The following is an 18,746-nucleotide window of genomic DNA, read 5'->3' as shown; positions in this document are numbered from 1 at the left end:
CGCACGTGTGTAACCTACATACATGGGTGTATGTTTGCAGTGTATATGTGTGCTTGCGTATGTAAATTTGGTACGCACATCAGTTGCGATAATTACACTAGACTATATTTGAACCATGGCTGAATTACTTGAGTTGTGCAATTTGACTCAAGCACCTATAAATATGCTTATTAAAAGCATTCCATTGCCGTATATTAATCATACGCCACGTGTAATTAGAGTAATTGCTAAAATGAAAGAAAGGCAGGCAATAAATACACTGCATTACGCGCAACGAAATATAAATTATTAAAAGCACGTTGGCAATCAATCGTCATTTGAGCCAAACGACAGGATAAGACGACAGTAATCGGCATGTAATGCCATTCCAGCCAGCTAGAGGTGATTGAACTTGCCGGCGTTGCCACTTTAACCACACGCACACACACACATACACACACACACACACACACATATATATATATATATATATATATATATACATATATATATATGTATGTATATGTACATATGTATATATTTAAGCTCGCATTTGCGCTCTCTCGCTCATCAGTCTTTTGCCTTTACGCTTTGCTTTCGCCTTTTCTGCGCTTGCCTGCTTCTATTGTTGTAATATGCATATTACTTAAAACAAAAGAATGCGTTAATAAAGGTCATAATTTTCTTGCTTGTTGAGTAAATTAAGTCGATATTAAAATAAAGCTAATTGGCAAACGATATTATGTGTTAGCAATACTGGGAATATATGTAAATACATACATATATACGCACATATGTATGTAAATATGTCCACAATAAACATTGGGTTCATTTATCATAATTTTCCTATTAAAAGAAACTAAACAAATAATAAATACAATAATTATGTACGTCTCTGCTGGCAACAAATTAACAGTTTTACACGATCTAATGCACACATGCCAAAGCATAAGTTCGCCAAGGAAATTCACTCAGAAGAGCGCAGCGTAGGAGAGAGAGAGTGAGAGAGAGAGAACGAGTGAAACACGAGTGGCAACGCTCTTTTGAGCGCTTCCCGTGCGAACAGTGTTGTCAAAACGTTTTTTTATTCTCCATATTGCAGATGTGATCTGCGACAATTTGAAAATTATATATTACGACGCAAAAATAGACTAGAAACAGTACAATTGCCATCGTACTACATGGCTAACATTTCGTGTTCCTTTTTCGATTCTCAAGTGAGCGCTGGCAACACTACTTACAGACTCGCTCGCACGTTCGTTTAGCTGCTCACTCACTCAAGAGGCGGTTGCCATGTTGCGAGCGGGCGCGGGTGCGACGCCTAACGGTTTTCGAGCATGATTAGCGTAGTATTCCTGCGATGGTCAGGGACGGTACGCGTTGAGCCAATCAGTTATTGTTCGTTTCGCTAACAATTCAAAAATAGGAAATATTCTTTAATATCTGACTGATCCCCATGCATACATACATACATATATGTATTTGCGCACGACAAATCCCAAAACAAAAAGAGAATTTGCTGAAATAGCACAAAAAGAGGCGCACTCATATGAGTATGTACCTTGTGCCTCTGTGTGTGTGTGTGTGCATATAGCCATCAAAGCAGACGGTGAATACCAGGAATCAGACAATAACCGCAACGCTAGCGACAAAACATTTTGGGGTCGACAAAAATTTCAACATTCAAATTTCTTTCTCATTTATTTGATTTTGTTTTCGTTTCACAAACTTTCGGTACAAATGCGTGTGTATTTTTGCAACTAAATATATTTTCATTAAAATGTGAATATTTCAAATTGAAATGGAAATTGAAATTGAAATTTAATTGCAATAAATGTTTTTTTTGCTTGTTTTTTCAGTCTTGTCGCCGCTTGCCATTTGCATGAACGTTCGAATATGAATTAAAATCAACTTCATTTCCTATGTGCACATGCGTGCCCCAAAATAACACACATACACACGCACACACACGCGCAAATGAACATGCGTCAATCACAGTGAAATTAGTTCAAAGTTTTGTGACGTTAAAATCCGAAATCTGAAATTGAAATTATAAATGTAAATGCCAAAAGCCAGAAAAATGTTTAAAACAAAAAATACAAAAATAAATTGAGTGCACAGTTTATAACCGAACTAAACTAAAAACAACTATAACTGAACATGCAAATAATAAACAAAAACAAAAGCATATATATACATGTCTCTCAATATATATGTATCTATGTATCTAAATACATATGTATGTGAAAGCGACTGAGCCAAATATATATATACATACATACATACATATATATATATATATATATATATATATATATATATATATATATATATATATATATATATATATATATATATTTATATATATATATATATATATGATCTATTTACAACTCGCATAACAAATATTACAGCAAAGTCCATTAAAGTAAAGTGATATATATCTATTTCTATATATATGTATATATGTATCTGTCTCTATGTATATATGTATATATAGAGTTTAACGACTTTCGAATACACAAATCAAACTAAAGCAACAAAAAAATACTACAACAACAGCTACAAAATGCCAGTGAAAAAGCAAGGTAAGCAAGCCATTTCCCAAATTTATTTCAATATATTTTTATACGAATCTCAAATATTTATATACTTAGATACACTCCTTTAAGCAGTGCGAGAGGAGTATATTAGCTTTATGCACTGCTTAGGGATTTGAATATTTTCTAATTTTTGGAATTTCGTCTTCGGAAATGTTACCTAAGAAATCTTATCTGAGGCAAACCTAAATGTTATTCTAGTGACAGCAGCAGCAGCAAGTATATAATTAATATATAGTTTAACTAAATCCAGTTTGCCATTTGTTGAGCTCCTGTTGATCTAGCTTTAATAAAATATATCCATATTTAATCAATTTTAATAAATGCAGCTCGTTAGGCGAGTATTCAGCAGTCGGCTACGCTCAACTCTTGTCTTCCTTTGTTTATTTATGCAATCAAATTAAAAATTTATGGACTAAATTGCGCCAAATAATTACAAATAAACTTTCGAAGGCGTTGCTTTTTTTAATAAACAATTTGTATAATTAACAAATGAATAATGGAACATTTCGCCGAGCCTTCATCAACTTTCTATAGCCATCAAATAGATCAAAATTGTTCAATTTTTATCTGCTTAATGGAAAATACTTGAAATTACTTTAAATACTTGAAAATACTTTAAGTAATTATCAAGTGCTTATCACATTAATTTATTTATGTGTGCTTAAGAAATGTTCAAAATCTTTTGAATGAATATGAAAACAAAACATGATCTGAAATGATGCTGAAGCTGATCTTTGGGTCTTACCTAAACTTTTTTAATACTCAAAAACTTCTTCAATTATTTATTATTTAATTTCATACAATTCCTGTTCAGAATTTACATTATTATTAATTACTAACCAAGACCTAGACTTGGGCTCGATTATAAATAATTGAATATCTTAGAAGTGTCTATATATATTTCATTTTTAAGATATATGTCTGTCTGAACGGATCCACAATAAAACAGAAAAAAATAATAGGGTATTCTTGTGGGGTGTACACAACTAGGACATACCCTGCAGATATGCATATAAAACATGCGTAAAAGCAAAGCCTAGCAAGATTCTATATCTATCGATTGCTATCGATTTCATAGTTATCGATCAATTGACTGGCTAAATTCTATAATGTAACCTAAATATATATAAATATATCTGAATAGTCATACCCGCCTTACATAAAGTACAGGGTATGTAAGGAAAAATTAGATATTTATAACGACTTGCATAGCTTAAACTATTAGTATATATAGATGCATATATATGTGAACAAGCATAGTCTGTTACTAGTACACTAATTGACTAGTATGCCCACTTTCGCATAGACTACAGGGTATATGAGACAAATTAGAAACAAGCAAATGTTGCCAAACTTTTTGAAATGGGCAATAAACGAAGGTCAGCATAAGTATGTGACGTGCTTTGCCAAGACGCCAAAATAGTTACATATATAAGATATATATATAGAGATAGATAGATAGATAGATAGATAGATAAATACGGATAGGTGGGCTTGTTTGTGCATATCTGAACGACTTTATGGCAATGTCATCCATGTTTGCTGTGCGCTGACCCCAAAAGATTTGTAAATGCCTGGCGAGGCGCAAAGCCTGAGACTGTGACGAAAACTGATGCAGAATGACAGAGGTGGAAAGCATAAATAGTTGGCCTGAAATGGAGAGTAGCTGGCCGGTGTGGGCAGGTGTTGCCAGGTGAGCGGTTAACCAGGCGTTCGGCGGGTGGCAGCGTTAGACACTAATTTTGCTTTCTGTTATTTTTTTAAGTCAATCTTTATTGATTTATTGAGCTAGTGTCGCACTCACACAGAACTCGTGTAGATGGTAGATGGTTTTTTTGGATGGGTATTATAAAGCAGTACGACAACGTCTCCGCACAGAGCTAGTGCTGACGGAACACTTGACTTGACTGGGCTTGACTTGACTTGTGCTGTGTTGTGCTGTGAAAAATGGACTCGGACACGGATTCGGATAGGGAAAAGAGCAGCGATCCCAATGAGGAGCTGCTTAGCAGTGATGATAAAACGTTCCACGACGACGACGACGACGATGATGAAGATGAGGATTCATCAGATATGAACGATCCAATTAGGCGAATCGATGCGGAACAAGTGCAATCAACAGCAGAGCAACTGCTGGTGGTGCTCATGCAAGCGGAAGCCATAGAAATGCAGCAACAGCAACAGCAGCAGCAGCAGCAGCAGCAAATCGATGTCGCTGTCGCTGTGGTTGACATGTCAGTGGCAACAGCTTTGGTACAACAAACAGCCACGGCCGAGCCACCTGACCAGCGTGTGCCAACCGAGCCCCTGATTGCCAAGTATGGCGAGAGCGTGCGTGAATCTGTGGAATGTTTTTACTCGGCCCAGGATCTGCTGGAGTACGGTCACATGCTGTCCTCGACGGCGGAGCAGCGCACGCCGGATGTGGAGTCCGGCTACTTTGATAAGTCCGAGAGTGACGATGTCTCGCGCGAAGACTTTGAGGCGCAAAGCTGCAGCTTGCGTCGACCCAAAGGCGCCAGTGCGCTGCCAATCCTTCCCAGCCATGAATTGGCATCTACCACGAGCAGCTCGGAGAGTTTGCGCATTGAGCTGAATCGCTTTTGCAGCTCCATTGAAGCTTTCGAGCTGCAGCAACAACATCAGCAGCAGCAGGAGCAGCAGGAGCAGCAGCAGCAGCAGTTGCTCATGATTGGGCAGCCAAGCGAGGCGGCCGCGGCTGGCGAGGATTTGGCAACGGACGAACGTTTCCTAGACACACAAAGTGAGCCATATATTATGCAGGTGTTTAGCCTAGGTAAATTGAATGATTGGCCAAACAGCCATAGAAAGACAAAGCTCTAGAATCTAGTCTGTAGAGACAGCAGAAACATTTCACTTATTTTCCGCCAGAGTTTGTGAAATTGTCATAAAATGCAGTGGAAATGGGAAAAGCTTTTAGGAATGGGCCACTTTGGTTGAAGTTTTAGTTGAATTTCACGCATTTCAGTGGAATTGACATTACATTTATGTAGAGCCAAGACTTTCTTTATATATACATCATACATAGAGGAAATTGTAATACTCAACTGTCTTTCATTCTTTGCAGAAGCCCATCGAGCCCTTGAACTGCTCGAGGATTATCATGCACGTCTCTCGGAGCCACAGGATCGTGCGCTGCGTATAGCAATCGAACGTGTGATTCGCATCTTTAAGTCTCGCCTATTTCAAGCGCTACTAGGTGAGTACTATATCTGGCAGCTATATCTGGATATATCTAGATGTATTTATATATATATATATATATATATATATGAATTTATGAGCTATTAAATAAGTCTTCTGTGCCAGGTATTTAGCTATCAATAATTTTGTATCTGTAGCAATGTTTTCTCGTTGCACTATTTCCGTATGTACGAGGTGTGCTCAAAAAGTATCGCTAATTATGTGCTTTACTCAGGAGATTATATGTTCATGATGCCCATTCACAAGGCAATTGTAGATCGAGTATTGGAGACCTGCGGAAATCAAATCAAAATTAGCAATACTTCTTAAACACACCTCGTATATGGCTTATGCGCTGTAGAGTTCTACGAAATAAGTCTTATTTGAGTAAAGTGTACATATTAGAATTATGTTTTTATCTACCTAACTGCCATCAAGCATATATCTTTTCATGCGGTAAAGCTCACTCGAAACAAGCTTCGTCTGGCATGCGAGCTGCTTCTAGAATATCTTTAAATATTTGTTCAAGATATGCTTGAGCTGATAAGCGCGGAGCTGCTGGGATTGGGTTTCATCCAAAATTGCCAAATGCTGCGCACAGTTCTCGGATATTTCTTGGTTCGTTTCTTTAAGCTGAGTCAAGCAAAAAGCAGCGTCGCGACGCAGCTCGTTAAATCGGATCCATAACTTGATACACACTTGAGTCGAGCGTTGCATAAACAAACGACTCGTCGACAGCCAACTCTTTGCTGTCTACAAAACAATGTATCTTAACTGTCTGTCTGTCTGTGTGTGTGTGCATAGGGAGGGTGCCATAGCTATATGCATTCCGCTTCCTTCTGGCCACTCACATTGGCTTGTCCATGGACAGAGCTCTGGATATTGACGTGTGCAGGAAATTAAATGGACGCATCCACACTTTTACATTTAGGCCACTTGACTTTGGGCTTATTGATGAGCAGGGCGTGGCACCGCCCCCCACCCGACACACACAGAACGACGATGCCACCCACCCAACCACCCAACCACCAAGGCTTGACCTAAAAACTTTTTATATGCTCAGCAACTGACGATATTATTTCCCACTTCCACTAAGGCGATATACAAAACTCAAATTGAGCACAGGAAATGCTTTTCAGTATTCGTGCTGCAGATACCCTGTAAAATAGCTACATTTTCGCTATAGAATTTGTTTTCTTATAGACAATTTTAACTTGACCTAGAATCGTATAAGACAACCTATATAAGAGACCCGCTGAAGATAGCAAGATAGATAAATAGATACCTTCTAAAATAGATTCATCTCTAGAATCTTAAGGACTTATTTTTCTTGTAACCAATACGAATTTGAGCTAGATTTATAGATTGTATAGGACAACCTATATAAGATACCATCTGAAGATACCCTGTAAATTGGGCTAATAAAAAATAATACTATAGTTTGCTTTTTTAGAAAGAACTTAATTATTTATGTGGAATTATTTTATATAATATATATAATATAATACCAACTTAAATAAACTGTAGATACCCTGTAAATATTAATAAAATTTAGTTGTTCATAAAAATAGTAGTGGAAAAGAAAACTTTTCAAGATTACTCGAACCTCATATATTATGTTAAGCATATAATTTTTGGTATATAACACAATACTACTAATTGCTTACCTCTTACAGATATACAAGAATTCTATGAATTGACATTATTGGATGACTCAAAGAGCATACAACAAAAGACCGCCGAAACATTGCAAATTGCGACCAAATGGGAGAAAGATGGACAAGCGACAAAGATAGCCGATGTAAGTAGAGCTAGAGTTGAGCATATAGAATATTGTATAAATAGTTTATATATATATCTGTTCTGTCCTTAGATCAATAGACTAATTCTGTTACTAGACTCAGTGTCGTAGTTTATTTGAGCTGAAAATATTATTGTATTATAATTGATTATAATACTTGGATTTACCAGCTCATATTGAATATTAGATTTTAGATTTCTACATTCTTTATGTATCTGTACGTGTTGTCCAGTATTTAGTTATAGGTAACCCCCTAGAAGAGTGCGTGTCTTAGAGTTTGTGATAGCTTTTTAGGTATATTTTTGAGACATTTAATCGTTTAATCATTTTGTGATCTTTATAATTTAATTCCATTTATATAAAAATATAGAAACATACGATCCATAAATGTTTTCATGATTTCACGCTTCTTTTAGTCAGCTTTAACACCTCGAACTCTATTCTCATGCTGCTCTCTCTTTCTATAATCCCCGCTCTCTCTCTTTCTCTCTCTCTCTATCTCTCTCTCTTTTCTTCGCCTATCTTATATCTCTTTAATCTTCTATCTACTTAACCCACTATGCAGTTTATAAAAACTACCAATCTAAATCGCAATTGCGTCTATGAATTTAACAACGATGCCACAAATCCCAATCCAAGTTCAAATCTTAATCAAACGGTGAACGCGGCCGCGCATGCCGAGGCCTTGAGCAGAACATTTAAAAATGAATTGGAAGAGATTTTGGTAAGCGCATTAACTCATTATAACATTATCATAATAACATAATCCATACAACTACAGCTATTCATATATATATCCATCATATGATCTGCCTACTGATAACCAAGCAAAACAATTATCTATACATAATATATACATAAAGAGGCATATAGATAGTTCCACTAGTATTACCTATATGCCACATGTATATAGATTTACATTTATCTCTTAGCCCTAAGCCAAAGAGTGGGCAAGAAATTGTCATCCAGCTTGAGTATCAAGAAACAAATCAGACTACCCGACTAGCATATACCCTGAACTCTGCCCAGAATTGCAATCCAATCACATGCAATATATATAGCGAACAGATGCATGCAATGACAGCTATATGTGTGAGGGGGCAGCTATCCAAAATCAGTAATATAAATATATATAAATAAAATGATTGCTGCATTCAAGCGGATAGGTGGAGCGACGCCTTATGGGGTGCGCCACGCCTACTTCAGCCTGTTATAAGAAAATAGATTTGATTGATTAATTGATTGATTGATTGATTTCAATGAATATAGATATATATTATAAAAATATATATATATAAAATATGTATGATGAGATAACTATCAGAATAGTTCTATCTATATAAAACAATATATAATATATATTATGATGATGTTTTATATGATATGATACGCCTTAAGTTAGGTTTCCAATTGGGAATAGCTGCTACTAAAGAGTCATAATTTAACTGACTTTATGACATAATTATTTGAAATAAAGCAGCAGATTAACTTTTATCTTTACGCCCGCAGATAAACAAAACAAAATGTTTTTTTTTGTGTGTTTTTGATTAGTTTTTGTATGAATGATGACTTTACTTTAACTAGTTCCAAATTGATTGATTGATTGATTGCGAGGCGCGACATAAATATTAACAGACAAGCCGAATAAGCAGAAAATTGTACACATAATTATATAAATATTATATTATATATGCACAAATATATATATATATAAAAAAAACTGAAAGTTTTGCTTGCGTGCGTCAGGTTGAAATCGGTATGCTGTTAGCGTGCAAGGCTAAGGAAGCTAAGCAAAGTTTTTGCTCAGGAAGTGCCCAACTAGGCAAGTGTCAAAACATTTGAGGCGGGTCACTTTTACAGGTCTTTACTGTAATACAAGCCCTGATTGCTTTTATCGCCAACGCTCACTGTCACCCTTTACCCGCTACCTCTCTCACTCTCACTCTCTCCCTCTTCCTCTTGCTCTCTCTCTGTTGCACTGTTTGTGTGGGTCTGTGTGTAGCCAAGCAACGCATTGGGTACACAAGCACACCCACACACCCATACACCCACACACGTACACTCATACAAGCAGTTTTAAATTTGATAAGGACTTAACTGTTAGCGTCGTCTGTTTTGTATTTGCAACATGATTTGTGTTGACCCAGTCAGGGGCAGAATAACGGGAACATGTTGTACAAGTGGGTGGCAATCTTGGAGCGGAACGTCACGCTTTAGTTCGTGCACGTAGCCCGGTTTCGGGTTCGGGTTCGGGTTCGGGTTCGCAGTCGTTCGTCCTGCGCCGACGCGATGCTTTTGTTATTGTACAGGCGATATCCAGGCTAAGGTACGTATTGTGCTGTTGACATGCGTAGTACGTTAACGTAAAACGTAAAACGTAAAAGTCAACGTAAGTCAAACGTGTGTACATATGCTAAATGGTAAATTATGTCTATGCAAATGTAGCGACAGCTTTTGCTGATTTTCTTATGACCTGATTGCACGCCGATAACAGATATGGATGAGGGCTTATGGATGGCTGCATGTGTGTGTATGTGTGCATGTATGTTCTCAAGGATGTGCTCGTGCAACAAATGCAATATCATCAATTGTTCAACAGCCGTGCTTAACGTATTAACTAGCACAAGGCGGCACATTTCTCAAACGCCCAATAGAGACCTTTCTGCAAAACCCCTCCCTCTACCCCGCCCCTACACCTTCCCCCACTAACGACGTCTTTAGCTGTTGTTGTTATTGCTGCTGCTGCTGTTGCTGTTGCTGTTTCTGTTGCTGTTGGCGTTGGCGCTTCGTGCGTCGCGCGTGGCAGTAACAGCAGCGCTGTCGACGTGTCGAGTCGCACAACTTTCGCGTATCCGTCAACTGTCCCCGTCTCTGTTTTCTGTCTCCGCTTCCTGTGCCCGTCTCTGTTGTTTCGTCTTTGGCCACCGTCTTTCTGCGCCCATCGTGTGCAAATTGCCCGGCATTTCAAACTTCGTTAGATTAACCACCTTTTCGCGCGTGCCTCTACAAAGTGGTTGTGCGTGTGCAGACATTTCATAAATTTTACACTAACGAATTTAATACCAAACTGCAATTACAGTTCGATTTGTGGACATTTGCGTTTTGAAAAATGTCCTAAAAAATACCATGCCTAATACCGTGCATATGTAATTAAGACATTTTACATACATAATTGTTCAACACTACCAACAATTACAAATTTTGGCACATGTAAATTGCACTCTTTCCAGTGCTGCATACACACACAAACACGCACACACACAGGCATATGGCGAACAGCTGTTAAGCATCAATGTTTGACACATACACACGCACTCACACACACACACACATATATATATGTATATATATATATAAATATATATACAGTTCTTGCCAGCTCTGCTAATTACATGTTGCTATCCCGTTTTATCGCCTTTTCGCTGCCAAACTATGAAAAAAATCGAGCAAGTGTCATCCATCCACAATGTGGATGCTGCCAATGTTAAACGTTGCCATAGTTTACAAAAGGTTTAAATTGTGCGCTGATCTCAACGCTAAATGGTTTTACCTGTAAGCTATATATGTATGTATATGTATATGTATATATATGTATATGTATATATATGTATGTATATATATATATATATATATATATATATATATATATATATATATATATATATATATATATATATATATATATATATACACATACATACATATACATTTGTATATATATATGTATGTACATATTGTATTTACTGCATATTACGTATACGCCTTGGCAATGTTTTCACAAAATATTTTCGATGTCTCTCCACTTGCAGACAGACATCTATATCAGAGGTACATATGTATATGTTTATGTATATGTATATGTATTCATATGTACATTAATTCGCTCGCTTTGGGCTTTTCATTCAGCTTTTTTCCGCTGGCATTGGGAAACTTATTAAAACAACAACAAATTATATACATATATCTATATATATACATATATATATATATATATATATATATATATATATATATATATATATATATATATATACAGATCTATGTATATATCCGACTCTTCTGTTTTGTTTTGGCATCTTGCTTGACTGCCGCCCGTCGTCGCGTTCGTCTTTGTTGTCTTACGCCAGTTATTCGCGCACATTCGATAGAAGCGCTAAGAAACGCGGCTTTTTCTATTGTGATATCCGAATTATACTGGTTATATACATATATATATATATATATAGATATATTCCTGTCCGTTGTTGATTTATGGGCTCGTCTTTCGATCAGTCACGCAAGCTAAAGCTTAATCTTATCTATAGACATAGTCAGAGTATATTAGAATTGCAAAAAGTATTATAAGTTTTCGAATTCAATTTATAAGAATTTCCAAAATGCACTTTCCATATTTGTGAAAATTTCCAATTCGTGGAACACATATACAAACCGATTTCAACTACTCTACGTGTGTGAGCGCACATTTTGGTCCACCCCACATACACTCCGGCTCCTTTGTATACACACAGTGCAAAAGAACATTTATTGTATATGTTCAAAAATATTAATCTCAATTGCGTTCTCTGATTTTTTTACTATAATTATATATAAATTTCTATATGAAGTAATTCTTCAATTATTAAGTCTTAAAGTGTACCTAAAGGAATGATGTTGAGTGTAGCTACACACATACATACATACATACATATGCCTGCCTCAGTTGCCAGATTTTTATTTGATGTTTTCTCGGGCTGTTCGACATGTGAACTTTTAGTCTATTGCAAATACCATGCACACACGCACGCACACACATATACATATGTATATATATAGACATGCGTGTACTTGTGCACGCCTGTGTATCTAAATACATAGGTAGAAATATTCCCCGTACGTAACGTTAAAATCAAGTCAAGCAAAAAAAATCTATTGGAAATGTATACATATACAATTACTGTATATGCACACTTACATACATATTACATACATACATACGTTGTATGCGAGATTTACATATTTCTTCCAGTTTCTTTTATGCTTACACACACACACAGCAGCTTTAGGCTGAGGGTTGTCGAAAATGAAAGTTTAGCTTGAGGGTGGATGTTGAGATACGTAACACACACACACACATACCCACATACCCACATACACAACTTGTTGCTTGCTTTTGCTCTTGAGAGTTTTTATTCAATAACTGTCTATTACAATATGTACTTAGGCAAAGAATAACAAGCAATAAATTCAACACGCTCAAAACACATAAAAAGTAACTTTGTTCCAGTGCTTTTGTGCGCGTGTGTGCGTGTGCGTGTTTGCCTGTACTTATACGTTAGTAAAATTGTAAATGCAACGCTGTGGGAAATTCATAAAGTCCAAACAATTTAAACAAGTACTTTATACAACATGATCGATTGGGTATCGATAGTGCGGCATTCGCGACGACGTTTCTCCAACTATGTCGGCGCGCGGTCGCCGGTGCGAATGCGTCGACGTCGACGCCAGTTGACTGCACCGCCGCCACCGTCACAGCAGCAGCAGCAGCACCAACAACAACAACATCAACAACAGCAACAGCATAAATCTCGTGCACAGGATAAGAAAGCCAAAGAAAAGCAAGAACTTGATGGCGATGGCGACGGCGATGGGAGCAGCAGCATTGGCGGTCGTTACGTTTGCTGTTGTTCAAACGTAAGGCAGTCTTATACTTTTATATATCTTATATTTCACTTATAAGGCAAATATGTGAGTTGCCAAATCCTTCGAACAGTGTTGCCACAATTTAATATGAATTCAAATCACAGCTTTTTAAGTTATCGATAAGCTCTAACGTATTTTCAAATTAATTCGAGCTTAGTTTTGCTTAATTGTCTGATAAAAGGAAAATATGTATAAGATTAAAATCGTTTATGTCTCTCAATATTTTATCTATAATTATGAAGGCCGAAAGTAATCTTTTGAATGATCTTCCTGACCTATTATTGCCAGCAATTAATGCATTTGAAATAGATTTCATATTTCTTATGTGTACTTTGCGGCTCTTCAAGTGTCACTTGAGTATATTCTCGAAATGCCTGTCAAGTCTTAATGTCTTTCATTTATACAAATATTTATCTTTCGCAGAACCAACGCATGCGCATTGAGTCTGATTGCGAGAATGCCAAAGATGCAACCGCCGATGATGCTGCTATTCAACAAGTGCGCAACTCGCGCTCACCCCAGCAGCAACAGCAGCAGCAGCAGGTGGTACAACAGTTGCAGCAACATCAACAGCAACAGCAGCAGCACCTTAACCAATCACAGTCCACGACAGCAGCTAGAAGCGGGACTCAGATAGTAAGTGGCTGCAATTGAATGAATTATGTTTGCTCACTGCCATAGCTAAAGCTAAATCATGTCACATTAATGCTCGAAACGAGGATAATTATGAACAAAAACAGAACTAAAAACAAAAACAAAAACAAAGACGGCCATAAACAGCCAAAGGGCAGAGCCAATGACTCGATATACCAAAACATTCCAAAAAACAAGCCGAAATAAAATAAAAATAATAAAATTAAAGACCGGAAGGCCATAATCGCACCCAAATCGTTTGGCCATAGTTAAGTTCGCTTAATTTGACGCTTTATTTGAACTGAAATAAAATGGCCGCCAATGCCGCTTGTTTCCGTTTCCGCTCAAACTGTTGTTGTAACACAGCCTTCCAGAGTATTTTATTGATTGTAATTGAATCCTAACCAGTGTTTTTACTCTCTTCCTTACTATTATTATTATTGCCAGTTTTAATGTTCATCATAATTTTGTATTAATATATTTGCCCTCTTTTTCATATTCTCACATTTCTCATATTCCTTTTTCACGTACTTTTCATACAAAATTGAGATATATACAATAAAAATTCTTGATTTGTTCACACTTAATATTGATATCATCTATAATTTTGGGCATGTCAATGTTATTATATTGTATTATATTAAGATATGTACGTATGTATTTAATAAGACATTAAAAACGATAATTGATGCAATTTCTCTAATACAAAGTTTTTTTTCTGATTGTTATTATGGTTTGTATGATTATTTTCACTACTATATGTTTATATATTTTTTGTTCTTTTTTATATAATACTGGTGAAAAATGATTATATTTAGAGACCAAATTGTGTATATGATGTCGTTTTTGTCACTTACATATATTTAAAGCACTACAATTGTTATTTAGTTTAATTGTTTACCCATATTTGTAGTTTTTAATGGGTTTCACTTATCCACTAGTTGCTAATGCACAATCTTGGTTTAAATATTTAGTATTTCGCGCCGAGCTTACAATCAACTCTGATCTACGCTCGAACATTATTTGCCAGCACTGGTCACTACGATCGATGGTATCGATAGGTGGGCTTTAAGCTATCGATCTCTAGTCCCGTCTCTAGCGAACTAAGCGCAAGCGTCACTCCCTTGATAAAAATGTAAAAAGTAAACACGTCGCTGCTAACTAATTGTGCGTGTCAATGTGCAATCGTATGTAAACATAAATTTTAATTAGCGTGCATTATTAATCGACAACGCCAATAGTCTAGTGTCAAAAATTCAGGGCGCTGTAAGCTACGAACAATATAGTGTGGTGCTGCCAGCCAATACTGTTGATGTATCAGCGGTAATATAACCGGTTACGCATACCAAAACATCACGACGATAGTTTGTTAGCATGCTAGAGGTGGGCCGGTTTAGTGGGCTCGGCAACAATCGAACGGTCGCGCAGCTCTAGTCAGTCGCTGGCTCGCTAGAAAAATGCCAACAACACAACACGGGAAAAGAAGCAGGCATCGCATAATTGCGGCGTAAACGCATTAAGAAAATATATAAACGGTCTGTGAAAATCAGCGCCAGCAAGCCTATTTCCAAAATCACTGCGAAACGCGAGTAGAAATGTGCGCGTTTTATTTAGAAATATGCTTAAAAGTGACCTGAAAAAAATCAGAACAAAAGCAAAACTTTGTGCATAAAATATTAATGTTTATACATAGATACGTGCCACAAACCATAACAAAGTGTAATCAATGAAAAATTGGCTATTATAAAAGAAGCTAAAACAAGAATAATGTTTTAAAGTTGTGCCTTTAGCTTGCGCTACTTTTTTTACATTCGTCAGAACCGCGTACATATACGCTCACTCATACATGCATACGTACGTATACACGTATGTATGTAGGTTATACACATGCAAGGCATAGCGCAAAAAAATACCAAAATAGTCGGCGGTTGACACAGAGAGTGAGAGCGAGAGAGTAGCGGCTGTTGATTTTTTTTCTTTTTTTTTTTTTTTTGCTATTTGCTCTGGCAAACAATAAATAAATATATGTGTATGTATGTAATTTGGAAAGCATAACTTATACGTGAATGTATATTTGTGTGCGCGGTTAGAAGATTCTCTCACGCTCAGTAACAGAAACAGAACAAACGGTGCCCAGCAAGTTTTTAGCGATAGTTGTAGTTAGAACTCGCTCACGTTGGCAACGCGCCGCTGCTCTGTGTGGTTCTTACATATTTATTAGTTGTTATTATTTACTTATTTATTTATTTTTTTTTTTGCTTTTTTTAAAATTGTTTTTTTGCGTCTTGTGTGGATGACACTTGTTAGTGTCAGCGCTCGTTGTGAGTCACGCGGCGGCCAGAGTGCAAGTAACATACGCTTATGCGTGTATTTGTGGGCGTGTGTACGTGTGTATGCTTATACTTTATATTAAACGCAAAGCTAAAGGGAAATTTATAACATTTTGTTTGCTTAGCACGTAGTGAACGAACGAAACGTTGCAACGTAACAATAATTAACGTAAACGTTTACGCGACTGCGACGTCACTCAACCGGCATTTGTGATTGTGTTACGTTACGTGCAACGTTCATTGCCGTGAGAGAGAGAGTGAGTGAGAGAACGAACGCGTTGTGATAATAATATGACCACACGCAAAAAGAAGCGTCAAGATGGAAGCAGCAGCGGCGGCGGCGGTGGCTTCATTAAGAAAGTCTCATCACTATTCAATTTGGATTCGGTAATGAAAAAGTGCAAACCTCATAAATTAAAAAGAAACACTAAGTATTTGCATGCGATGTAACGAAATAGATCAGATGTTCGATTAATTGATGATCAAGCTTGATATCGATATTGCTAGAGAGTTGCCCTCCTCGGTCCCTGTTCCTCATCTATTTATTTATGCAATATTTTCATTTAACGTCAGCTAACAAAGATTTCGCCTCTTTTTTCTTGTTTTATGTATTCTCGACGATGATTCCATGGTTTATTTTTAAATTCCGCCAGATATTCAAACAGCATAAAAAGTATAGCAACAGCAACAAGAAAATTCTCTAACTGAGTGCGTCTTTGTCATCATTTGTATGTCAAATTTCAGTGAATAAACAAATTGTCTTTACGCATGCGCAACACAATTTCTCCCCGCCACATATATGTATATGTAATTATATATGTATGTGCATATAAGTAGGCAAAGTAGTAGTAAATGGGCGTACAATGTAGAATTTGCAAAAATGACAGCTGCATCTTTCTCTCGCTCTTTCTAACTTCCTCTCTTGCATGCCGCCACGCATAGTGTCACCTACTTAACTGTGCCTGTATGTATGTGTACGGATATATGCATCGGCATGTGCGTGTGCGTGTGTAAACACGACGTCCGTTTACTCATCTAGTCTCTTGCACTCGCACTAACACTCGCTCTCTCCCTCTTTCTCTTGCTAGATCGCACAATTTGCTCAAAATAGAACTCGCTCGTCTTTACATTTAGCGGCTGCCTTGAGCACCACCCAAAAGCAACAGCAAATGCTCAATGGGCTCTCTTAACGGTGTTTGCTTGAATACACATATGTATAAATATTTTTAACTACAGTGTGTGCTAGATATAAGAAACACATCTACTCTAATTTGAGCTTCATTGTCTAAATTTGATTGATAATAAGCGATAATCAGTTTTTTAATAAGTGCTAAATATATATTTAAGTTACTCATTCAAGTTACTCATTCTATGAATATACCAAATGAGCGTAAAATCATGAATCGAGGCACGTCTTCTAATTTGTATACAGTTTGGATATTTGCTGCCTTTTTCGACTGCCAGACAGAAGGACAACAATGTTGATATTGAACCACATTTGGGGGGCAGATTTGATTTGATTTGATTTTTTGCTTTGGTTGCAGGTGTCGATTTATTCAGATATATATATATATATATATATATATATATATATATATATATAGATATATATATATATATATATATATATATATATATATATATATATATATATATATATATATATATATATATATATATATATATATATATATATATATATATATATATATATATATATATATATATATATATATATATATATGGCATTGTTGTCATTATGTGCATGTAGACAAAGACGCACGTGTGTGTGTGTGCGCGCATGCAGTTGGCTCTGCGTCAAATCGTCACAGGTTTCCAATCAGACTAAAAGAGTGAGAGTGCGAGCGGGAGGCAAAAAGAGAGCATAGGACGTATAATCCACACCCAAACATTTCGTACTCATTCGCATTTGGTGGCAATTCATCGAGCCATATTTGGAGCCTATGTGTACATAAATGGATTTGTATGTGTATACTTAGATGTATGGGTATAAGTACACATATGATCAGATTAATAGAAGCAGTAAATGAGTATTATAATAAATAATGCATATTTAAAAAAAAATCATTTATCGAAAAAAAAAATAATAAATAAATAATTTTCATATGTGGAAAATATTTGTTCTATGATTCCCAACTATTTGAAGTCTTTGTCAGCGCAAATAAAAAGCAATGTAAGAAGGAAAAGAAGAAGAGGAGTCTATGAACAGCTTAATCAGTATATAGTATATAGGCAGGCTAGACTGTATGTAGTGTACAACATCTGAAAACTATACGAACTGCTAATTCGAGGTGTAACTTTTTTTTTATTTTTTCTTTGTTGTTTATAGAAGAATATTTACTCATGCTACTTTAGCAAGTGCTGCCTTGTATCTGCCGTTAAATAAATAAACGGTAATTGCCACATTCTGAAACTGGGACTCATACCTGTGAGTGTGTGTGTGAGTGTGGGTGAGGTAACCCAACCCCAACCCCAACCGCAACCCCAACTCGAAAA

General features: G+C 36.4%; 1 protein-coding gene across 22 annotated transcripts in view; it reads left to right on the top strand.

Moving 5' to 3' along the window:
• LOC111601812 (disks large 1 tumor suppressor protein) overlaps positions 1–18,746 on the top strand; it is a 38,328-nt gene that overhangs the window by 1,822 nt on the left and 17,760 nt on the right. For 4 of the 22 annotated variants that reach the window (XM_023318626.2, XM_030223498.1, XM_023318625.2 and 1 more), the window contains exons 1-2: positions 14,996–15,086; positions 16,355–16,616. In XM_023318626.2, coding sequence (XP_023174394.2) covers positions 16,521–16,616 — 96 coding nt within the window. In that variant the 5' untranslated portion in view covers positions 14,996–15,086; positions 16,355–16,520. Of the gene's footprint in view, positions 1–1,255; positions 1,533–1,605; positions 1,762–1,838; positions 2,038–2,393; positions 2,568–4,433; positions 5,380–5,670; positions 5,803–7,462; positions 7,588–8,152; positions 8,312–12,853; positions 13,258–13,689; positions 13,903–14,995; positions 15,087–16,354; positions 16,617–18,746 lie in introns of those variants that run through there. The other 18 variants (XM_030223497.1, XM_030223494.1, XM_023318624.2 and 15 more) reach the window with 15 other exon arrangements.

Source organism: Drosophila hydei, unplaced genomic scaffold (assembly GCF_003285905.1).
Source record: "Drosophila hydei strain 15085-1641.00,03,60 unplaced genomic scaffold, DhydRS2 tig00000232-arrow-arrow-pilon, whole genome shotgun sequence".
NCBI lineage: Eukaryota > Metazoa > Arthropoda > Insecta > Diptera > Drosophilidae > Drosophila > Drosophila hydei.
Note: the sequence above shows the minus strand (reverse complement) of the source record. Positions and strands in the feature narration are given on the sequence as shown.